This window comes from Equus caballus, chromosome 2, assembly GCF_041296265.1.
Source record: "Equus caballus isolate H_3958 breed thoroughbred chromosome 2, TB-T2T, whole genome shotgun sequence".
NCBI classification, from domain to species: domain Eukaryota; kingdom Metazoa; phylum Chordata; class Mammalia; order Perissodactyla; family Equidae; genus Equus; species Equus caballus.
The window spans coordinates 124934231-124959328 of NC_091685.1; the positions used below are offsets into that span (position 1 = coordinate 124934231).

Below are 25098 nucleotides of genomic sequence, written 5' to 3' on the forward strand. Positions count from 1 at the left end.
AATACATTAATGGAATAAACCAGAGAATTCAGAAATAGACTCATCCATATGCATCAAGTGATTTTCAGCTGAGGTGCCAAGTCAATTCAATGAGAAGAAAGGTTTTTAAATAAATGGTGCCCAAATGACTGTATATTCTCAAAACCTACTTAGCCCTATTTGTGAATATGGATTTCAGGTGGATTGCAGACCTAAACGTAAAAAGCTAGAACTGTAAGTTTCTATAAGAAAACATGGAAAGAATCTTCATAACCTTAGGGTAGGTAAGGCTTTATTAGAGAGGACACAGAAAATATTAACCATAAAAGAAAGAAAAGACAAATTAGCCTTTGTGAAAATTAAGACATTCATTATGAAAATGAGTAGGTAAGCCACAGACTGTGAAAAAGATTCTCTCTCTATATATCTGACAAAGGGCTCATATCCAGAATATACAAAGAACTCTTATAAATCAATAATAAAAAGTCCAAATGACCTAATTTTAAAAACGCACAAAAGACTTGAAAAGACACTTTATAAATCATACTTAACGTCAATAGTCATCAGAGAAATAAAAATTAAAACCACAATGAGATGCCATTTCACATCCACCAGAATGGTTAAAATAAAAATATCAACTGACAATATCAAATAGCGAGGGTGTGGAGAAGTGGAACTTTCACACGTTGCTGGTGGGAATATTAAATGGTACAACCACTTTATTGTTTGGCAACTGACATTCATTTAGCCAATGACCCAGCAATTCTACTACTAGGTATTTATCTAAGAGAAATGAACACACGTGTCTACAAAAAGACTTGTACAAGCATATTCATAGGCCTTATTTGTAATATCCTCAAAGTGGAAACAACCCAAATACATACCAACAGGAGAAGGGATAAACACCTTCTGATCTATTTATATAATGGAATACTTCCTAGGAATAAGAAGAAACTATTGATACACATAACAATGTGGATATTTCTTAAAAAATACTACGTTGAACAAAAGATGCCAGACACAAAGGCTACATACTAAATGATGTCATTTATATGAAGGAAAAAAATAGGCAAAGCAATGTAGGGTGATAGAAATCAGAGAGTGGTTGCCTTTGGGATGGGGGAGACTGGACAGAAAGGGACAGCCTGATGGAAATATTCTATTTCTTATTCCTGGTGGTGGTTGCATGGGTGTAAACAGTTAGCAAAACTTCTCAAACTGAACACTTAAAATCTGTTATTTTACTGTCTATAACTCATACCTCAATTAGACCAAAAAGAACCAGGAAAGAGGAGCACGGTGTGTTTATAGGTGCAGATGACTAAAACACTCAGGGCTGGGGGTTCATTCTTTACTTAACCCCCCTACCCTCCCTAAGTTATTCCTGTAATTTAATCCACAGTGATGAAAGAGTTATTTATTAAAGACCTTTATCCTCATGACAAGTGTCAGATAGGGGTTGAAAACATCAAAATCGATGAAACACATCTTATCTCAAGTGGAATGGCCTAGGACATGTAAAAGTTAAACACTTAGCAGCATGTGAGAAGGGACACGCCCTCCATCTTTAAACACTGGCTGGTGGGAGCCGGCGAACGTCGGCAGGGAGGAGCATTCAAATCAGGTTCCAAATCCTGTGCTCCTCCCACATCCAATGGGTACTCGTAAGATTTACCAAAATAAAAAAAAAAAGACTGATGTCTGAACAACAAATTCTGTGACCACACCTTCTATTATGATATAAAGAACTTAACTCATTCATTAATCTTTCTCTTCTAGATGATTCACCTCCACAGGCAAGGCACTGTGTCTCTTGCAATTCATTTTTGTATCCTTAGAAGAATCTACGCCAAGGTCTTGAAAATAATGGATCCTCCATCATTATTTATATGCTTAGGTTAATTAATCAATGTATTTACTGATTAGTTAGAATTTATGTCCAAATTACATGTTCCCATAACGGGAAATTTACTTCAATTATTTTATAATGTCTTCAATATAAAATGTTTGAACCAGCAGTGATCTCATTTGGTAATCCATGGGAAATACATTTAAAAGGAGTGTAAGGAATGATATGCAAGTCCATCTCACCCCAGCTGAAAAATTTAACTATCCTGTAATTACCTGACTAGATTTTTAAAAAAACTACAGAAAAAGTACAATTGTTAAAAGTATAAAAAACAAACAACCCCACTGAGTCTAGCTTTGTCTCCATTTGGGTATCTAATGATCACAGAGGTTGCAGGCACACTGTTTTGAACGGGACGCCACACTGGCCCGATCAGAGAAGCTGTTACCCCAGTGACGGAGCTCCACTGTGAGCGTTACTCCGCAGGCGGCTGCGACTCCGGGGACTCTGCACACCCAGCGGCCCTTTCATCGCGCACTCTAAGAGCATCCGTGACGCTGTGCAGGCAGCCTCTCTTCCGAGATCTCCCCGCGGCTTTCCTTCCCGCGCGAACAGGTTCAAGACGGCGAGTGCTGTTTCCTCGCTCCGCCAAGAGCCTCCTGATGCCGCGGGGCTTTCATCACCACGTCGGCGGCAGGACACCACACGCGACCGCTTCTAAATGGGGACCCCCACAATCATGTTGTTTTTGGGAGAGCAGCTCTCCGGCTCCATGGATATCACCTGAACGGAGTAGCCACGCTCCTCTGCAGCTCTCGCTCGATCCAGGTCCACCAGGCACATGCACTGCTTTCCTGAAACACAGGAGGGGGACCGGTGGTTCATCGGCGGGGGCGAGGACGCGCAGAACGCTGTCTGCCCCAAGGCCTGTCCACTCTCTGTTTAATTCTGGATCAGTGAGCAGAGAAGAGGACTACAGATAGGTGACATTTCACAGATATGTTTCTACTACTAATTTAAAGAACATTAACCTTTTAAATGTATTTATAAATAAATCTCGAATAAACACTACATTTTCTATTTTCCACTTTGGTTAAAAATCCATTTAAAGACCTTTTCTTTTCATGCCCTATGAAAATGAAACATTATCTATAATATGGTAAAAACAGTCTGTCTTGAGGAATATCTCAAATAACACGCAAACAAGGGGACACCTGAGAGAGGCGTTACATCTGCACTGGAGTTTTCAGGACATTAAAGAAATGAGGAATGGAAAATATTTGAGAAAATCCTCAATTGTGTGCTGATCATTTCAAGCAGATGTGTATGTTGAGTGTAACATAATTTGAATTTTCAGAGCTGCTGCACCCCTATGAAATACCGGTTTTCAATTGTCTTTGTGATCTTTGGAAAACAAAAGAGGAAGCCTGACTGGCAAGCAGGGCAGGTAATTTGTGTTCCTTTGGCGAACACAAACTTCTGTTTCAGCAGCAGCTCGGGGAAAAAATGATTTGGGGTTGAATATAGTCAAAGCTATGGGTTACCTTTACACTTTCAATTTCTTTAAATTCAATATATGGACCTCTTCATCCTCTTGGAAAAAGGTTACTGACTATGCAGAACTTCATTCATTCCATACTTTCCTCAGTAATTATAATAATGCCGAAACATTATTTTTAAATTATTTACTTGAATGACAGCAGAAACTGCTAAACTAACACAGCTTCAGAAGTGAAGACAGCATAGTCCTCACAGAAAACCAGTGGAAGGTGAAACCAGTCGGTAAGAACTGGCAAGGAAATTCAGATTTAAAATATTTTATACATTTTCCTTAAAAGGTCTCATGACAAAAAGGATAAAATGCGTTAGAAATGACATAAAAAGAGACGTCTAGAATCCCATGTAGGCTAAATCACCCCTCTTCATCAACAGCCCTATGGCTGACATTCTTTTTTTTCCTTAAAATGTTGTTCTTCCTTTAAAACATCTGTAAATCCCCCCGTCTACTTTTCAATTTAAATGAAACATTCTCTGTCAGAACAGGATGCTCTACATTCATCAGCACCACCCGGATGTACACTGCAGCTCATTTGCTCTTGGCGTTGATCCCAGTCAAGTTTCCCTTTTCCATGATACAGAAGAATCTCATGTTTTTACATGTTGAAGAAGTGTCTTTATAACTGAAATTCAGTTGTTGGCAGTCCACGTTTTGGGGCTTGGAAGCTCCCTAAATGTTCACAGACAAAAGTGCCCTGTGCACGTACAGATGCAGACATGTGATGGGGTCTGTGACTTTGAACTGACCTTCCCTCTCTTCCTGAAGTGACCATGCCAAATGCTGCTCCTCCTCCTCAACTCTGGCTGCTTCCCGTCCAGCCACTCCCTTCTGGTTTGATGCCCAAAACATCAACCATGTGCACGCCATCCACCACCCCAATTATGTCTTCACTGCGTCTAATGGAGTTATAGCAAACGTAATTTGATAACCAAATGTAGTTTATGCCTTAATATACATTCACTGTACATTCCAACGTACATTTGACTAACTCCAAGTTGGGAACTGGAACAGGAGGAGGAAGAGGGAAAGAGAGAGAGGTTGCATGCAGGAAAGAGCAAGCTTTTTCATGCCCCAGAGTGTGAAAAGGGAAGGAAATCACTTGTGCCTTCAGCCTCAGGTCTCAAATGCCTCTCCAACTGTGGGTATCCTGTGATGCCGACTTTGATTTTAGAGTTAAAAGATAACTATTTCTCATGCAACATGGTCCCTGAGTGCAAGCTATTTACTACATCTGCTGTCCTGCCCAAGAAACAGCAATCTGATCCAGTACACCATGGTGGTCTCAATGTGTGGCTTTCCTAAATAATTTTAAAGATTAGTTTTGACTCCACTCAATCATCTTAAGCCCTAATTTGGAACCTAACCTCCCAGTGATGTGACTTCATCATGGAGGGCATCGCAAAAGCAGATCAGTGCTTCACATCTGAGATCAAATAACTTGGGTTCATAGTGCAGCTCCAGCACCCACCAGCTGAAGGATCCTGGGCAAGCTTTTGTCCCAATTCTCTCACGTGGAAAATGTCAATAATAGCACATGCCCATATGTATTTTATGAGAATTTACTGAGAGAATAGGTGGAGGGCATTTAGCTCAGTGCTTAAATGTGCAATAGCCATTAGCTGCTATTATCCTTCTAAATGTGATTTCCTTTTCCAAAGCAAAGTCTTGGATAAATTCATTACTTTACCTTGAAATGCTGTTGTAGGCCTTCTAATTTAGGTAATGTTTAATATTACAAATGTCAAATAAATTGGTCTATGATTAATAATATACAACTATATTTTTTTCCGAGAAAGAAAATATTATCATCCTTATCAATTTTTTAATGCATCAATTTTGGCATGCGTAGTTGATTTTTCCATCTTTATTACTTTTTTTCCACGGTTTTTTGATAGATCCTTCAGTTTGTTTACAACAGTAAGAAAGAGATTTAACATAATTCTACTCAACGTACAATCACTGAAAATGTATTTAAAAGTACTAACATGAGAATTGAATAAAATGTTACAGTTACAAAGCACTTTTCACTATGGATTAAGTTTTCTGGGAAGAACAAGCTTCACTTTCCTGTTGACAAGCGGAACAGTTTTTCCCACACAGAGTCGGTGCCATCATTCCTAGGCACCCTGTATGTGATCTGATCAACAGCTGCTCCGGGAAAACACATACCTATGAGCCTTCGTTGGGGTGGAAGCTGGACAGCTGTTTGATCTGCAAATCTGCACAGAATCATGTGTTCCTAAAAGAAAAAGCAATAGAATGTGGGTTTATTTAATCTTCTGCTTCAAAATTGTAAAAGTAACACAAACGACTTCATTTTTCTGGAGTTCTACATTGTTTTATTGAACAAAGTGCTGCACAAATAGTACTTCTGGAAGCAGCAGACTTCCAGGCAATGGTTCTCAGGAACATTTTTCCCTTCAAGCGGACTGCTTGTCAGCTGCAGTTCTTAAGAGCAGATGCATGGTGGACCCTCATGGCCATGAACCAGTTGCTTTTAGCAGAAATGTGGCTATGATTTGTGATTATAATATGTTAAAGTAAAAGGCCTAAAATTCACTTATATTTTTCCTTTAATAAAACTTGGATCTCAGGAACATGGCTCCAAGAAGACATTCTCAGTGGCTTTCCTCCCACTACTGGAGCAAAGGGAAGGGCTGTAGGACATCAGTCTGTGGCGTCTGCTCTCTAGGAACGCAGCACAGTGCTGGCGGCTCCTTTGCTGGTCCTGACTCTCACTTCGCTCAGCCCCTTTAGAAAGGAGCTGGCTCTCTCCCTCTGCCCTCACTCCAAAAGGATGCAAGAGATGTACCTATTTCTGCTTTAAGACAAACCATAAAGAGGACCTGAGAGAATCGGGGGAAGGTTATTGCTTCTGCTTAACAATTTTAGGAAAGACTGAATTAATGAAAGAAGCATAGGCTTTAAAGGGACAGAGCTGATGGGTCTGCCTGGCACTCTCGAGTGATGGTGGGGTGAAGCGGGGGTGCCTGCAAGGCCCCCGGGCCAGCTGTTCACCCCGACAGCTGCGGTCTCCAGCGAGCGCACCATCTCACCTGTCAGCTTAGCAAAGGGGCTGAATTCAGACTCCCCACTTGTCCCTTGTCTTCTGTACACTCAATTTGAGCCTCTATTTGTTAATAAGGTAACTGAAGTAATTGAAGTGATTGTGTGAGGCTGGTTCTTTTTGAAGGGTTACCATTGTCTCAACTTTTATGCGTTTTAGAAAAAGCACTTTGAGGCTCACTATAAAATTTAGTGGCAATGGGGAGGATACTAATAAACTAGTGCAAATGAATAGCTTTTATTAAGCTCTGTGAACTGGCATCCACAAAGGGGCAGAAGAAGAATTTAGAACTATATAATTTGAAGAAAAGGGAAGCAGCAGCATGCCCTTCGTCCTCAGGGTGTTTGAACATTAAGAGTCACTTTAAGTAAGGCCATGTCAGGAAGCACGACCTCAGGCCAGGGTCATTCCTCTGTCTGCTAGGTCTCACCCTATCCATTGCTATCACTCGTGTGGGTGTCCACCCAGTAGGAGTTAAGTTCTGAAAGGGGAGGGCACACAGTGGGTACTCAGGAAAGGTCTGCTGCTGGATTGAACTGTGTAGAAAAATGCTTCCAAAGACCCTCCAGATATTTGGGCACTGAGTCCATGAGGTCCTGCCTGCCAGGCCCCCGCCGTGGTTAAGGAATATGAGACACCATCCTTAACCATCCCCAAGAGGTTAAATAAGACTTCTCCACAGAGCGTTCACACCTGAGACTCTTGAAAGGGCTGGTGGCCGTGGACGGAAGAGGAGGCAAGGATGAACTGGGGTGCCGGGGGTTCCTGCTCTCTGGAAGAGCCGCCTCTTCTGACTCTAAAATTTTGCATTCTTCCCCAGCCAGTGAGGCTGCGGCACCCTCCCTCCTCACGGCGTTTCCTTGTTCTGAGAGTTTGCTTTATCCAGCATCACTCAAGGCGGGGTTAAAAACAAGGGTCTAGTTTTTGTTTTTGCTTATTTTTCAATTCATTTTCTACTTTATTGGCAGGGCCTTGTGAGAGAAAGGTGAGGTATTTTGAATCGTATGAAAATAAAGTTCCTGGGGTCCTAATGTTTCCCCAAAAACTTTATAGTTCCCTAGGATATGAAAACTTTAAATCCAGCAGGCAAAGATGAGAACGGCTCTGGATGAAGCATGAACACTGAGGTTTCTCTCCTCTCCATGGGCGTCTGTGCTTGGAAGGGTGAGGACAGGTGAGGGTGGGAGACAACTGGAGGTGGGCGTGTAACAGTTATAAAGGAGAGGTAAAGGGGACAGAGGTGCCAAGGTGGCAGAAATGGACATTTCTAGGCCACTGTCCCTCACTATTTCATGTTGGAAGGAAAAGACGGTAAAACTCCCAGAAGCTGGGGCTGGTGTATAGAACGAGACTCCATTTTTAGAGAGCCTGTGTGGAATGAACTGCACTGAGAATCCAAACTAATTTATCAGCTTTAATGGCACTGCCTGTGCCTTTCTCTCAAAGAGGACCATCTCTTAGACTGCACTGTGTCACGTTACCGATCAGTGGGTTAGCAGCGATGTGCAGAAAGCTGGAAACCGCCTTGCTCAGGTTGGTGACGAACGCTGTGCAAGTTCTGACTCCTGTTGGGAGACGATTCTCTGCAGGTCTCGTGTTTCTTTGAGTCTTGCGAACAGAGGCACTGCCCTTGTTCCAGACTAGGGGTTGGCAAACTATGGCCCGCAGGCCAAATCCAGCCTCTGGTCTGTGTTAGTATGGCTCGAAAGTTAAGAAAGTTTTTTACGTTTTTGAAGGCTTGAAAACCAACAACAACGACAAGGACAGTGTAGAAGACGTGCGGGATTTGTAAGCTGCCAGCACAGCCTAAAATGCGTACTACCTTCCTTTGACAGAAAAAGTCACCTCTGTTCCGATGACCTTTTCAAAGGCGTTTGCAGAGTCAACGGCCTTGGAAGCTACATGCAGTCTCCCTCTGGAGCAAGGGCAGGCGCGCGTACTTAAAGACGAAATCTAAACATCTGGGTTTCCTGAGCTCAGGTCCCCTCTCCTGCAATGCCACTCACAGTGTATGTAGCGTCACCTGCCCTTTTGTGCTGCCTCTGGGAACCAGGCCTCAGGGAGTCAGTGCCAAAATGATGGTCTGGCTACTCCTCCTGTGCCAGCAGCTGTCTTTGTCTCTGACTCAGGGGCCATTCATCTTCTGCAGGCATCCATGGAACTGTGGCAGGCTGTCACTTGCAATAGGGTGGATCTCAGACCCTTCTCAAATCCTGTCAACCACTTGAAGATTAATATTTATTTGGCAAAAAAATCCATAATAGATGTTCATGAGTGATTCAATTATTAACTATCAGTTATATACTCCATTGGAAAAAGTCTAGTAGGAAGACATCTAGATCTTTTTAAGGTTACCTTATATGACAAAGTTTTCTTGAACTGCTCACTGAAATAGAAAAGAAAAAGGAATTAGTCATCATTTTAAATATTAAAGATTAAGGGCAGAAATAGTCTTGAAGAAACTAAATTGTAAAAGATATGTATTTTATCTAAAGAGCATATAACGTTATTCTGAACTAGAAACTGTGCCAGTTTGAAACGTCTTTATAAAAAGACAAAAGCATACTGTCAGTACGTCATTAGTTTTCAAGAATTTCTTTCAAATCTTGTTCACACTATTAGAGAAGCACAGCATTATTTTTTCTTCCTGGCTTGGGCACACAGACTCAGGCACTTTAAGACGCAGGGTTTATTGTTTTGCAGGTGTAGTGAGGCCAAGAGGTCAGGAGACGGCTGCCGTTGAAAAGATGGCTTGTCCCTCACAGCTCCCAAGATGGGGTGTGCCCCACCACACAGGGGCGTGTGGGGAAGCACCAGTGGTCAGAAGGCCGAGGGAGTGGGGGATGCGGGTAGGAGCCTTTATGATAGGTTCCGTGGGAAGGTAAGGCAAGGCAAGGAGAGCAAGCTCAGGACTGGTCAGTTTAAATGTCAGCGGGCTCTGGGGTACAAGGGCTGCCCGAGTTGCCTGGCACCTGGCCCTGGGGTGATTTGGGCAGGGGATGGTGACCAGGAGTGGTCCTCCAATGACAAAGGGGGCATACGCCAGTAATCTACAGAGATGTAAGAAAGCTGACTGACATTAAACTGAGACTTTAAAATCAGTTATGTGAGACTGCAGTTGAACTCACATTAGCATTCTTAAGAATCTTTATAGTGCTAGACTTACAGATTTCTCGATGGGTTGTAAAATATACATTTTATCCGTGTGAATTTGGAATAAAATGAAATTTCAACTATTGACTAAGCCTCAGATTACATTTTATTTTTTGCTTTTCCATAGTTCCTTTGGTTTTCTCTCAACTAGTTGCAAATTGTAGTAAAGAACAAAACAATGAAAGACAAAGAATAAGAAGGCTATTATTTGCACTTTATTTTAAATTAGCTAGGAGCTTTTAAGCATAAATTCTAATAGAAATTTCCTAAGATTACAGTGATCAGCATGAGTGTCAACAACTAGGAACCAGAGTGAAGCATCACCCAGGCCGGGAGACGCCCTCCAGCAGGCGAGCTAAGGGTGAGAAGGAGGTCTCCCTCTTGCTCGGGAGCTCAGATTAAACACCACCACCCACGGGCAGAGGTTAAAAACACCAGTGCTCCTACTGTAACTAGCAACAGCTCACAGTTGTTGAGTCCTTTACACACATCACTCACTTCTCACGAAAACCTAGAGGCAGTTGCTATTATTATCCCCGTTTTGTAGATTAGAACATGTTGGCAGAAAGAGTTTAAGTAGATTGCCTGAGGTGAAATAACTTATAAAAGAAGGAGAAGCCAACGTTGGCCCCCAGGCGGGATACGTCCAGGCCCTAAGCTCTAACTCCTACACCTCCTGCCTTTCGGAGGTGAGGACTTCCATTTAGAAGTCCACAGAGAAGGGCTGAGGTTGTCAGATGACTCCTAGATAGACTTGCTTCTAAGTTTCAAGCAAGAGCTGGATCCAGGGGAAACATTCAGGGCAGACATAGAGGAGATCCTCTCTTCCATATGTAAGTTATAAACAACACTTGCCATTGTGCAAAGAGGAAATGAGCTCAAAACCGAGATCTCATTGCCACTTCACATTAAACGAGTTTTGTGTGTTGATGTAATCCCCATACCGGTACCTTAGGTAGAAGACTAAATTTCACCTTTTTGGAAAGCTAAATTTTGAGGTGTTCTGGACGAAACCGTAACAGCAAGGGCATGTGACGAAGGAAGCCCGGGTTTTGATGCAGTGCTCAATCACCATGTCCGTTGCCACTCCGCAAGCATGCAATGCTACCTGCAAAACAAAACCGGCACTCAGCACCGCATTCTTTCTCAACTGACAGCACCACTTAGCCGCCTTTCTCTTTTCACTTTCTGCGAGGACTGATCCTCAGGAGATTTCAAGTCACCAGAAGAGTATTCCACATAGTTTCAATGGTTCTTTTTTGGACGCACCAAAGGACTAGTTAGCTATTTATATTAATTAAGAAAATTAAGCAAGGTTGAAAGATTACAAATGGAACAGTGCAAACGAAGCAATGGAATTCAATGGAAAATCTGACATGATGTTAAATATGGAAAATTAAGATGTATATGTCTAAACAAGTGCTCTTGTTGCTTATAAATTTAGTCCAGTTGTAGCACGTGGCAAGAACATGAGACTGAAATCATAATTTCTGGTCTAAAACTCTAGTTGGCTGTGGGATCTGGGGCCACTTAAAATTTAACTTCTTTGGGCCTCAGCCTCCTCAGCTATAAACCAGGTGAACAATACTGACATATCACAACACTGTTGCAACGATTAAATACAAATGTCTTTGACAACACATTTTCAAATGCTGCATGAATATAATGTAATCAGTGTTGTAGAAAACTGATCAAATTATATTTATGTAGCACCTTTTCATATTTATAAAATAACAGTTCTTAACATTACATGACAAATGCATGAACTACTTTCAATGGGTTTATTTATAAAGGAAGGATATGAGTTGGAGTCATGACAAGGGCTTCAATTATTCATGAAAAGAAAAATAGCTCTAAAAATGATTTTAAAATGTTTTCAAAACAAATTCCTTAATTATATCTATACTGTATTACAACCTAAAGTAGACAATTGTGAAAATTATTAGGCTGAATAAAGCAAAATAGGACGCTATGAAAGAAAATCAGATGTGGGGCTCTTGAAAGATGAAACATTTTGTCAGAAAACACTCCCTTTTTCTTCATTTTGTTCTGCACAGCCGCAGGCTGTATTGAGTTGCAACCGCCCTTTCTGGGGACAGGTCCTCAACTTGAGGGAAGGGAGAGGCTTTCTGGGTGAAGAGAAGGAGATTTTCTGGAAATTTCTGGATGTGAAAAAACAAAGGTGTATTGGGAAGAGGAGAGCAAGATCTCTGCTCTCAACCCTCCTCCTGGATTCCCCCCTCCTTCCACACTTACATCACCTCCACAGAGGTCAATAAGCCCTACGGTTGATTTGCAACCTACAGCATAAACAAAGGGTTAATATCCCTATTATATAACAAGCTCCTAAAAATAAAGAAAAAGCCCAATAATCTAATAGTAAAATGGGCAAGAAATTTGGGCAATTCACAAACAAAACTATGCAAATAAGCCTTAAACCAAGTTGTTCAATACTGCTCAAAATAAGAGAAATAAGTATTTAAACTCCATTAAGATACTACTTGTCACCTATTAGAGTGGCAAACATCCTAACATTTGGTGGCAGTCTGTGGGCTGGGCTGTGGGGATGCAGACACTGTCATGTGTTGCTGGTGGGAACAGAAACATCATGACCCTGAGGAGGAGGAATTCAGCAATATCCAGCAAAATTATGCGTGATTTGTGACCTCACTTCTAAAAATTTCTTCAAGGGATACATTGGCAAAAATATAAAAAGATTTATGAGGCAATATGTGAAATAGCCACCAAATGGAAACAGGCCAACTTGCCACTGACAGAGGAAACAAACACAGCGGAGGAATAAACAGGGGAGCACTCTGCAGCTCTTAAAAGGAATGGGGACTCTCTCTACACATGACCATGGGAGATATTATTAAATGAAACATAATGCCAAAAAATTCTCAACCTATTTTCAGTAATCATTGTTGGGGTTGTGTCTTTAGGGCTCTAATGGGCATACTGTGAGATAAAACAAGAAATACGCTACTGTCATCAGGAAACAGATTTTTTTTTAGCATAGGAGAAAGAAGAGAGAGAGAGATGAGATAGATGAGTGAGGATAAGTTAAAATCCCATAGTCCCAAATTTAAATTGGAAGTATCAGGATGAACCCATGATGATTTTGTTAAAAAGAAAGTACTGCCTAGCTCAGAGCACTGAAAAGCCTAGAAGCAAAGACTGACCCAGTAGCGACGACCATCCCGAGTACCCAGACTGTGGTAATCTAAAGAGCATTTTCCTTTAAAAGAGTTAGAGCTCCATGGAGAAACAGCTGATGCCAGACTCGAGGCAGGAAAGGCACAGATGAGCTGGACATCTTGTTACAATGAAAGCACGGACGCCATCAACTACTACTGAAGCTGCCTCAGAAAGACTCAGGAGTCAAGCTGGAGAGGTTCCCACCTGACAGAGATGGGACTATCTGAGCATCAGTAAGAATAATAACTGCAATGGATTGAAGTATTTCAAAGAGTAAGCTGATGAGTCAATAATCATATTGAAAAAACCTAACTGGTCACTTTTGGTAGAAAATCAACTCACTTTGAAAACTGGAAAATATAGGACAAGAACCAAGTTTTATGCGGCCCTTCCTATGTGACCTGACCCTCAGAATAACCAAGCAGTTGACAGAGGAAAGTAAATGAAGCCAGAATGATACAATTAGAAGAATACCATCATTTTGCAATCCCTATTGAAATAAGGGAGCTGAGGCAATGATCACAAATGCAGCCAACATCACATGAGAGATGGCCAGACATGGCGCCTGCTGCTGGAGCACACCACCCCCACGATGCAGTTACCCCAAAGTGAGCCTGATGGGAGTGTGCCTCTACAGTCTTGATCTAACTACCAATTTCTGGGCAATATGGGGAAAATGGTGACACCTGGAACAACACTGGGGGGTGCAATCAACAAAATTCACAGTCTGGGAAAGTCGGAAGGAGAAATGACATGGTGACGTAGACAAACTGCAAGGAACAAAAGAGGCAGGGAGGGTGTGGTCACACAACGATCCCCTAAGGACGTCCACGTCCTAATCCCTGGAACCTGTCAGCATGGCGAAAAGGATTCCTGCAGCTGTGACTGAGGTTAGGGACCTGAGAATAGCACCATTATTCTGGATTCATAGTGGGCTCAATCTAATCACTCGAGGCCTTAAAAGTAGAGGACTTTCTCAGGCGGGAGGAGAAGGGACAGAGGAGAAGTCAAAGAGGTCTGGAGCATGAGGAGGACGTGACCCACCACTGCTACCTTCATGGTGAAGGAGGCCGTGGGCTGGGAAACGTGGGTCCCTCTGGAAGCTGAGCCAGCAAGGGAGCAAGAAGCGCAGCCCCACAGCCACAGTGAACTGAACGCTAACACAGCCTCAATGACCTTGGAAGTGGATCTCTCCCTCCAGGTGAGAGCCACGCCAAGCCGACACCTCATTTTCACCTAATGATGCCTGCAACAGAGACCAGTTGAGTCCACCCAGAATTCTGGTGGCAAAACACATGTAACATCCGATTTTCCATCTCCCCCACTTTCAAGTGTGTCGTTCAGTAGCATTAAGTCAGCTTGCTGCCAAGCCCACCTCCAGAACTTCTTCATTTTGCAAAACGGAAACTCTGCACCCACTGAACAACTCCCCTTTTCTCCCCACCCCAGGCCCTGGTAACCACCACTGTACTTTCTGTCTCTGTGCCTGTGACTACCTTTGATACCTCAAATAAGTGGAATCACACAGTACTTGTCTTTTTGTGACTGGCTTGTTTTACTTAGCAGAAGACCCTCAAGATTCATCCATGTTGTAGCATGTGATAGGACCTCCTACCTTATTAAGGCTGAATAATATTCCACTGTATGGATGGACCACATTTTGTTTAGCCATTCACCCATTAATGGACATTTGGGTTGTTTCCCCTTCTTGACAATTGTGAATGTGGGTGTGCAAATATCTAAGTAGGTACTATTTTAAGATGAGGAATTGAGGCCCAGAGAGGTTGTTCCAGGTCATATAACAAATTAAGGACCCCAACTCAGACAGTTTGGAGCCTCTATCCTAGAGAACTACTCTTTACAAATACACTCCCTCTCATTTTCTTCACCTCCTTGGTCCTACTATCTTCTGAAATTACACCACCACAGGGAACTAGCACGTATTCAGTATCTGCTAGACGTCAAAATCTTTACAAAGATTGTTAAAAATTTTATCACATTTCTTTTTCTTAATTTAATACTTTCAGTAGCTCTTATTATCTCTATTTGCACTAGCATGTCCAAAGTCACCTAGCCACAAGTGTTCCAGATGAACTCTGAATCCAAGTCTGACTCCAAAGCTCACACATCTTTCCATCATATCATGCCCTGCCTCCCCAACCAGCCTCTTTGGAACTGGAAGGAACCTTAGAGATCATGTTTTTTTAACGAAGAATTTTTAGATATCACTATTAGGTTCACCACTGACTTATGAGAAAAAGGAATGGAATACATGCTAGTCACACACAGAGGAAGTGACAAAGGAAGGAAGGGACAAAGATAATTACATCCACTTGTTATTTTTCTTAAACCACTGCTATCCACAGTAACTTGTATGAAATCTAATTTCTAATTACATTTCAAGCACCTGACCCAGAGAGTTTGTAATACATTACACACAGGATAGACAGATTTATTAATGTAATACACAGTGGACAGATTTGATAACTGCAGAAAGAGCATCAAACATAAACTATGAGAATCTAACAAAGGCTAACATTCTGGGGGAAACACATGTAATCAGTGTTTAGCTGACATCATAGCAAACAAGTGTTTCACTGACCCAAAGAATTCAGAATGCGGTTCTCAAATAATGAGTCTTATCTATCCCTTTCTCTGTATATGCACTGAATCTAATAAAAGATAACAACTGAAGTTGTAAACTTATCCACTGCCCAAGGTAATGCATATTCCAAAGTAAATGTAAATATTATGTGTCCAGAAATATGCTGGAGAATTCGTGGACTATAAATTAAGGGCCTTTCTCCTACATTTTCTTGCCTCGATTAATCCATACATCATAAAAGTTCTACGTACAATACTTATCCTATCACATAGTCACCAAAATAAAACTGAACACCCAAGAAACCTCAATCCACATATCTTTGTCATATGTGGTGGTAAATAAATGAAACTAATCCTCCCTCAGTCTCATAATGTCTCGAATTGGCAGACTCAAGACAAGGCAAGACCAGACTAGACAAACTGATTCAACAACTTTTCATTCTTAGGGAACAAAAAGAATCTGTTGATTCTTCTCTAAGAGAATATATTTTGATAAAGAGTATATGCTGATTTTTAATATAAGGTGTATTTTGAAATACAATAAGCCTATGCTTTAGTCACACCCAAAAAACTAAGCTAGTGCTACATGTACTTGTGAATCTAATTTGTTTTTTGAGATTCATTTAACACTTACTAGCCTTTTCCTAGCCCAAACTATGCACACAGGTGTTGTTATTCCCCATCTTACTAAAAGGCTCAGTGGCTGGTACGAGATCACAACTGCTGAAGCCAAGATTTCAACTCAATCTGACACAGAACTGTACTCTCCTCCATGTCCCCATCCACTCTGTTAGACGGGGCGTGAACAGAAGTCACTGCTGGACCCTCGTCCCAGCTCTCACAGTAGCTTGCTGCCTTCCTCTTCCCCTCTCGGAGCCTCAATGTCTCCATCTGTGAAACGAGAGGGTTGAACTGAATGAACTCTACATTCGCCCCAGCCCAATTATGCTCTGAGCCCCTGTCTCCCCAAGAAGGACTCTGACCTGGATATCTTAGACAGAAGCAGGTTTGTCCCAACTGTGTACTCATGTTCCCCTTCTTTAAAAACTTTTGTGCAATTATATATATAGGTAAGTGGCTTTAAAATTCAAATAATGCTAAAAGGCATGTAATTACAAAAAGAGTCTCTTGTTCCGTACACACTCCTCTATCCCTGAAAGGAAGTCTGGTGACCAACGTTAACGCTTTTCAACTCGTGGGTGTTCTCTCCTGAAACCCACCTCTGTTTTGGTATATAGTAAAAGCATATATTGCGATCTCTTGATTTGTAGATACCAGACATTATCTATTGATTTTCTGTATGGGAGATGAGGATTTATTTTCACATTTATAGAGCCCTTTCCTTTTTCTCATCCTATTAACATTATCACCTCGAATCTTCAGTGAAGTGCGGGCGCAGTGTTCTCATCACTGTCGCTGTGGAGACACGTTCACGCTGCACCAAGTGTGCTGCAGGCCCAAGACTTTCCCTGCCCCCTCGTGCTGGACCCGCGCATTCCTCTCTATTTGCTCTCTTCTTTTAGTGAAGCACGTCTTCCAGTAGTTCCCCGATAGACATTTTCTTGAGACTGAAATCTTCATTACTTTCATACACGATTGATGGAATTTTAGATTGAAAATTTCCCTTTAGAATTCTAAAGGCTTTGCTTCACTGTCTTCTAGCCTTCCTCATGGCTACTGAGAAGTGCGATGGCATTTTGATTACAAAGTTTTCACATATGACCTTTTTTTTCCTCTATGGAAACTGTAAGGAACTTCTTTTCATCCTTGGTGTTCTGAAATTTCACAACAATGTGCCTTGGTTTAGCTCATTTTTCAAGTGGGCTTTTTCAATCAAGAGACATACCTCCTTCATTATTGACACATTTTCTTATATTAGTTCTTTGATATTTTCCTCCCACCATTTTCTTAGATTTTCTACTTGTTTTTTTATTTTGGTGAACTGTTTTTCATTCCCAAGAAGTTTTCTTGTTCTGATGGCTCATTTCTTCTCTCTTTCGTTAACGCAATCTTTTCTGAGCTCCCCCAGTGTAAGGTCCTTTGCCACGTGTGTTGCTTTGCCTCTGTCTTCTGTTTTGAGAGTTTCCCATGTTTGATATTCCCTGGCTGTCAGTTCATATCAGAGAGCAGAGCACTAAAGCTGACTAGGTGCTCTGAAGGAAAGGCTTGCAGACCTTTGGGCTTTGCCATGTGTGTTGCTGTGCCTCTGTCTTCCGTGTTGAGAGTCTCCCATGTCTGATGCTTCCTGGCTGTCAGTTGACATCAGAGAGCAGAGCACTAAAAAGCTGACTAGATGCTCTGAAGGAAAAGCTCACAGACTGGCGGACTTCATTAGGGGGTGGGCTTTCAGGTGAACAGCTATTTTTTTTTTTATGCTTTTTGGTGAGGAGATTGGCCCTGAGCTAACATCTGTTGCCAATCTTCCTCCTTTCTTCTTTTTCTCTCCCCAGAGCCCCTGTACATAGTTTTATATCCTAGTTGCAAGTCCTTCTAGTTCTTCCACATGGGATGCCGCCACAGCATGGCCTCATGAGCAGTGTGTAGGTCTGCACCGAGGATCCAAACTGGCGGACCCGGGGGTGCCGAAGGGGAGTATGTGAACTTAAACACTTGGCCACAGGGTTGGCCCGTTTTTTTTAAATTACAGCTGTAATATCTTAGTTCTCTTCTCTGGGGACAGTGCTGATGCTGCAGAGGAGAATCTTTGAGTCCCCTTGCTTGAGGAGACGGGTGAAGGGGCCCAGAAGAGAGCCACTGCTCAGGTTCTCACTCAGTCTTGCCTGCAGAATGGCACATCACCTCTGCCCTCCTCTGTGCGCATATCCCTGTAGCTGGAGTATCTCTAGCACAAGTTCTTGATAGAATAAACTTCCGGTCTCTTGCAGGAGTTGGGGAGAAATAGTTACTTGCCTACACAAGATGGGGTGGGAATCTGGGTCTCTCAATAATATTTTTAATTGAACAAGATTTCAGCCCCTATCTCTGCCTCCAAGATTTCTGGTGTCCTGAGTCCCTGATGTTTCCTGGAATTCTGTGGCAAAGTGATTTCTTGCTTCCCGATAGTGTCTTGCCAACCCTCAGCCTGATTTAAGTTTGGTCTCCCTCTTCTCTGCTCGGTAATTTACCACTCTTCCTTCTGCTTTCTGCCTTCACATACTGGGGTTCAATTTACAGAATGTTAAACACAACTTCATCAGAGATGGAGAATGATTTTTCTGATTCTTGTTCTCCTTGTTATTTGGGTTCTGATCTTTCTTAAGGAGAAGGGGGTTGAAATACCTCTGTCTGCCTCCTTCATCTGGGAAGTCCTCCATTTTGTCTTAATGATATTTTAAAATTGTGTTTGCAGAGTATATAATTTCTCAAGTTCTGTAGCTTTTAAAACAAGGATTATATAAGTTACTCATTGCAAGTGTTACTGAATTACATTCTATAATTGCACAAGCTTTCTCTAATTGTACACTAACATATATGACTAGCAATGAGCTTGTAATTAAGCACTCAGCACTGATAATCATAAACAATCATATGAACATTGTTGTGGCTAAAATATAAAAAAGTAAATACAGATAACTCAAAAATAAACTACTCTGAGATTTTGACATATATTGACAAATAGAAAATACGCACCAATACTTTTAGAAATCAATACCTTATCACTTGGTTGAGATGACTCTATGTTATTGGTGGTGGGCAGGCTGTTTAACATTGACACAGTTTTTGTTTCTAATGCAAAGTATGTTTTTCCATAGTATTGTTTCCATAAGACCTTTCCATAATATTGTTTGATAACAAGGTTTTTGTATTATTGTTTGAAAGCACACGTATTAATATGCACTGTAAATTAGGTCTTAAAAAAGTATAATTCTGGGGGCTGGCCCCGTGGCTGAGTGGTTAAGTTCGCGCGCTCTGCTGCAGGCGGCCCAGTGTTTCATTGGTTCGAATCCTGGGTGCGGACATGGCACTGCTCATCAAACCACGCTGAGGCAGCGTCCCACATGCCACAACTAGAAGGACCCACAACGAAGAATATACAACTATGTACTGGGGGGCTTTGGGGAGAAAAAGGAAAAAAAAAATTAAAAAAAGAAAGTATAATTCTGCAAAATAAATTTTCACAATAATGAGGATTATTGATCTTACACTAGATGAGAAGGCAATAACAAACCTCTTTAGAAAAATAGCCTTAAAAAGTCCACTTTTAGAGTCATCTTTGTAAGTTACCCTTTACTGTTTCAGTTTGGGCTGCTATAGAAAACTGCCACAGCATGGGGGCTTACACAGCAAACGTTTGTGTCTCCATCTCTCGGGTTGGGAAGCCCCAGGTCAAGGTGCTGGCAGGCCAGGTGTCTGGTGAGGCCGCTTCTTGGTTGTCATGGTCACCTGCTTACTGCCTCTTCATGTTGGAGAGCAGAGGGGAAGCAGGTTCTCTCCTCCCTCCTTACCAGGGTATGGATCCCACTCAGAGAGCTCCACCCTCACCAGCCATCGCCTCTCAATGACACCACATCAGGGGTTAGGAACTCAATATAGGAAGCGTTTTTGCAGGGGAGCGAGACACAAACATTCAATCCATAACATACTCAGTTCAGGGTCATGCAGCTGCATCTAATTCAAACTGGAAGGAAAAACTTTCCTTAATGTTTTTTACTTTTGAAAAGACTTTTGTATTTTCCTCAGGACATTAGTAGTCATTACAATCAACATCAGAATAAATCAATCAGAAGGTATTTCTTCTATAATAATCCAATACTTCTTCTGAAAGAAATCATATATATATGTGATCTGTGTATCATATATGTTCAGAATTCTTTTCGACACCGTGTAGTAATCCTTAGGTACTAGGAGCCCTTCTTGACTAAACAAGCTATGTATCTATCTTAAAATATTAAATACTTGCATTTATTTCATCTATCTTTATTGCTTATATTATTATGAAAATAAAAATAACTACATGTTAAATTTGGAATATTTGAAAATAATAAAGAAAAATATTGTTACATGTTATACAGAGATAGCCACCTTTAAAAAACATATAGTAGCATAATTTCCTCCCATCCTTTTTTTTTAAAGATTTTATTTTTTTCCTTTTTCTCCCCAAAGCACCCCCATACATAGTTGTATATTCTTCATTGTGGGTCCTTCTGGTTGTGGCATGTGGGACGCTGCCTCAGCGTGGCTTGATGAGCAGTGCCATGTCCGCGCCCAGGATTCGAACCAACGAAACACTGGGCCGCCTGCAGCAGAGCACGCAGACCTAACTACTTGGCCACGGGGCGAGCCCCACCTCCCATCCTTTTTAATGCAGTTTTTACATGGTTGAGATGACATTGCAACAGAGTAAGGAGAGGTCCAACTTGTGGAGCACTTCCTAAGCGCCAGACAACCTGCCAAGCACTTCACACACAATGTATCAGCACCCATGGCCAGGTGTGCAACAGATGGGAAACTGAGCGTGAGTGAGCTTCATGGCCAAGGCCATACAGCTGGTAAGGGGCCAGGTTCACTGTATCAGCACCCAGGGCCAGGTGTGCTACAGACGGGAAACCGAGCATGAGCGAGCTTCATGCCCAACGCCATACAGCTGGTAAGCGGCCGAGTTCACTGTATTAGCACCCAGGGCCAGGTGTTCCACAGACGGGAAACTGAGTATGAGTGAGCTTCATGCCCAAGGCCATACAGCTGGTAAGGGGTCAGGTTCACTGTAGCACAAGTTTGACAAGTATACTCTTAACCATTACATTTATACAATTTTCTTTGTTTACCATCATAACTAAATCTTCATGTTATTAACAAATCCTTGCAACTACCACGTAAAAGAAAAATTTCAAAGCTCCTGTAGGATTAGGTCCAGCTCACTGAAGCCTTGCAGTCAAGGAGTAATAATATTTTAAAAGTCTCTGTAAATTTTAAGAGTGAAAATGGAATATCGTTGTTGAAGTTAAAATGCATTTGCCTACTAGAGACTTTGAATGCTTTTATATGCTTATTAGGCATTTATTTCCAAAGAAATTATTTCTCAAATAAGCACAATGTCAACTGTAAACTACAGAATGACTATTGGAACACATGCAGTCTTACGTCATTGACTCTGGTATACGGGAGTGGTAGAGCAGGTGGAGGCACTGGAAGACCTCGTTGAAAAATCTGAAACTATTTAGATTTGTTCTCTTTCATTGTTTCAAATTAAACTAGTTTAATAAAGTTAGCAAATCTATTCATTTTCACCTGATACCAGTTGCATTAATGGAGATAAGACAAACAACTAGTATTTCAATTCTTATCTATTTGTTTGAAGTTCCTAAAGATGGCTGGTCCTAAGACTTTAAAATTCTCTCCTTAAAATTTGTTTACATCATTAATTTTCAGATCTAAAGAAAAAACAGTAAAAGAAAACGACATTTACTAAGCAAAGGTAAATGCCAACCAAAGCCTTATGTGAAATACTACAGAATCATGGATTAATGCAGTTTTAATGCATTTCCAATACCTGGTTATTCTGATTTCCTCTCTAAATTCACTATTTCCACTGGAACCTATTTAATACAAGAATTAGAGCCACTGATGCATTTAGTTTGATTTATCTAGTGACAATATCCCAATTATCCTCCTAGGCAAACTATTTTCTTGAGAATAAATCTAATTTTGGTTTAATACTCCAGATAATTTTAACTCATTTTCTGTATATCTTGACAACAGTAATTATGAAAGAAAAAAACTATTATGGATATATTATTATGAAATGCAGAGAAAATACCACTTCCAAAAAGACATACATAGTTTTAGTAGGTGTTCATGAACTATGACCTTGAAAGTTACAAGAATATGCCAGAAATCATTAGCACCTCCAAGCCACAGAAGGGTAGAAGCCTGTGGCTGACAGGCCGGGAGTTCTGTGATTTGAGAGGTGGTGGGTGGGCAGCAATATCCTGCTCCCTGATACCTCCTGCCTGGAGCGCTGGTAGATGGGCACTGGCTTCATGACTCGTTTCACGGGAGAACTTTAACCTTTACCTCAACGTTTATGTGAAATTTAAGCTGTACTAAGTATGTACTTAATTTGAATTTGCTGGATCAGATGTCTACCTTCTCCTGAATTTCCTAATTAGCAGTCACCTGATTAACAGTCTACTTCTCTATGGAGGCATGGCATGAGATAACCAACCATGTCTACAGAGGAAACAACTGAATACATTTTAGGCTGTAAGAAAAATAACAATCAACCCCACGAATTTGCAGAAGTCGATATTTAAGAAATGAACTTCAGAGAACATAAATCAGAAGTACTACAGAAGGTCTGAGCTTCTGAAGATGGACAAGAGTGTCACCTGGACAAGCCCATCATGTCTGTCACGTGAACATACACAGCTGGGGACAACCTTCCTGCAGACTGAGCTGGTAAATGTACCAAAAGACCTAAAGGATGCATAAGACATCCATCATGGCAATGATTACGTTACAACAAGAAAAAAAAGAAACCAGAAGAATGATTAGGGAAAAGTTTTATGACAATATTCAGTTAAAGGCGAGTCTACGTAGGATGGCCTCAACAAGGCTAACATGTGTAAGTATACATTTGTACGTGTGCATAAAAATATAAAGACCAAAGGTTTTTGACAGTATTTATCTCTCAGTAGTAGGAATACCGGTGATTCTTTATATTATTCTATATGTTTCTATTTTGAGTATATAGTCCTATAAAAATAAAAAAAAATTATTTAAAACAAATACAAGGACCAGCAGCAACACTAACATCTTAATGAAACTCAAATTGCACCAGAGCATGCAATCTGGGGTTTAGATGACCTGGCAGAAGCACATATCTTAGGTCTTTTTAGTAATATTAAACAATAAGAATTTGATCTGAAGGTTTTATAAACATGACCAATATACTTTCTGTCTCTTGGAAGCTAAAAATACATGTAGATATAAAATTCTAGCTAAAGAAAACATTACTGAAAGGCAACTCTAGCGTTTCCAGGTTACTAACAAGCTATTTTTTTAAATTATCTTCTTTCTTTTTCTTTTCTCTCATTATCTTCTAAAAATGTACTATAAACCAAGGGATGTTATCTTCATTAGAAATCATTCATTTGTTCATTCATTCAGTTAGTAACTATTTTTAAGCACTTGCTACGTGTGAAACATTGTTTCAGGCATCAGGGATGCTGAATAAATAAAATAAGGTTCTTGTCTGCTAGAGGAGCGAGTGTTATCTCCAGCAGGTAACAATGAAGTGATAGGAATGAAACAGCATTCATTAATACACTATACTTTATAGAGAGTAGAAAACAAAAGTTATAATGTCTCTGTTTAACGAAGAACATAAAAGTATCTCTTTTACTTAGTCTAAGGCGTGTATTTTTCTTATTTAGTTAATTAAAGAAATTGAAATTGCTTGATTACTTACCCCAATATTAAACATCCCCGTAAAATACTCCATATTTGCTTGAATGAACCAAATGTTGCTTAAACCTAGTTCGTCACTTCTCTTCTTAGCACGAATTAATGATAATTCCTTGTTTTCTATTAATGTAACCTAGATTTCACCAAGGAAACAACAGTATATTCAGTAACATAATTCAGACATTAGGGCAAAGTACTATTACTGTATTTCATAGCTTTAATAATGTAGGACATATTACATTGATTCTTATCCTGTGCCAGGAAGTATGCCAGATAACGTGGTACCAAAATGGTCAAGGTCCTTGAGCTGATGAAGCTGGCAGATGAGGTGGTAGAAGGGAAATGGGCAACTGTCATACAGTGACGAGAGTTCGATGAAAGATTCTCATGTGTCATCAGAGTGCTAACTCGATGACTGGGGCAGGTTTCAGTCATTTAACATGGAGAAATAACACTTTAACTGAGGCCTGAACAATGACTAGAGATTAGCTGGGGGAAAGAAGGAGTGTTTCAGGCAGAGACAGAAACATGTGTGAGCCCCAGGTGAGAAACACACGGTGTGACTGAAGAGGTGGCAGTGTGTGGCGGGGCTGTGGGCAGGAGGACAGGGTGTGGAGGCGGGGATGAAGCTGGAGAGGTAAGGGAGCAGACAGCGTGTGGGAAAGAAGGCTCAGCGGCTGCAGTGTACAGTACGGACTGTGGGACAGGCGGAAGGCGCAACCACCAGGACACTCTCACAGTATCCAGGCCAAGGGAGGTAGGGTAAGACCCCTGGTGTGGATGGAGAAAAGTGGGCAGAGTCACTTTCATGCTATCATTCCCACTTCTACCCTTTCATGCTTCTCTTTATGGAAAAATCCTGGATCACGGTGCATGAAAAAGCTGTCAGAGCCTTGGTGTCAGAGGCTTTCCAGACTTTATTCTAGCCAAGACCTCCCTTCTCCAGGTTCAACGTCTCTAAGCTTCCAGGAGAACTGTCAGGAAGGGAAAACAACACTACCTTCTCGACTCTGCTTCTCCAGGATCCTACTTTACGAGCTTTCTTCCTCTTACACCAACTATGAAATTGTTGCTTTCCTTAATAATAAAACACCTGCCTGTTCCTCCCAGGATTCCTTATTTATTTGCTGTTCGTTCTCTAAGAAAGGAAAAGAATAACCACCCCGCCCCGCATCCTTCCCTTACATGTCATCTGGCCAGTCTATGAGTTCTTCCACATATTTTTCCTCTGGAAGTAGTCACTGTAATTATTTTGCGTCTTCCAGAGAGCTCACAAGCAAAGAA

The 25098-nt window shown here is 41.2% G+C and overlaps 1 protein-coding gene across 2 annotated transcripts in view; it reads right to left on the reverse strand.

Annotated features, from left to right (window-relative positions):
* Nucleotides 1-254: 254 nt before the first annotated feature.
* The window catches only part of GSTCD (glutathione S-transferase C-terminal domain containing), a 131772-nt gene continuing 106928 nt past the window's right edge, over nucleotides 255-25098 (reverse strand). The window contains exons 8-12 of one of the 2 annotated variants that reach the window (XR_011436786.1): nucleotides 23819-23947; nucleotides 10581-10714; nucleotides 7935-8839; nucleotides 5556-5625; nucleotides 255-2682 (exon numbers count right to left, since the gene is read on the reverse strand). Coding sequence is in view for 1 of the 2 variants with exons in the window: in XM_023636782.2 (XP_023492550.1) it covers nucleotides 2546-2682; nucleotides 5556-5625; nucleotides 8809-8839; nucleotides 10581-10714; nucleotides 23819-23947 (501 nt within the window). In the remaining variant the exon portion in view is untranslated. The remainder of the gene's footprint in view (nucleotides 2683-5555; nucleotides 5626-7934; nucleotides 8840-10580; nucleotides 10715-23818; nucleotides 23948-25098) is intronic. The other variant, XM_023636782.2, reaches the window with a different exon arrangement.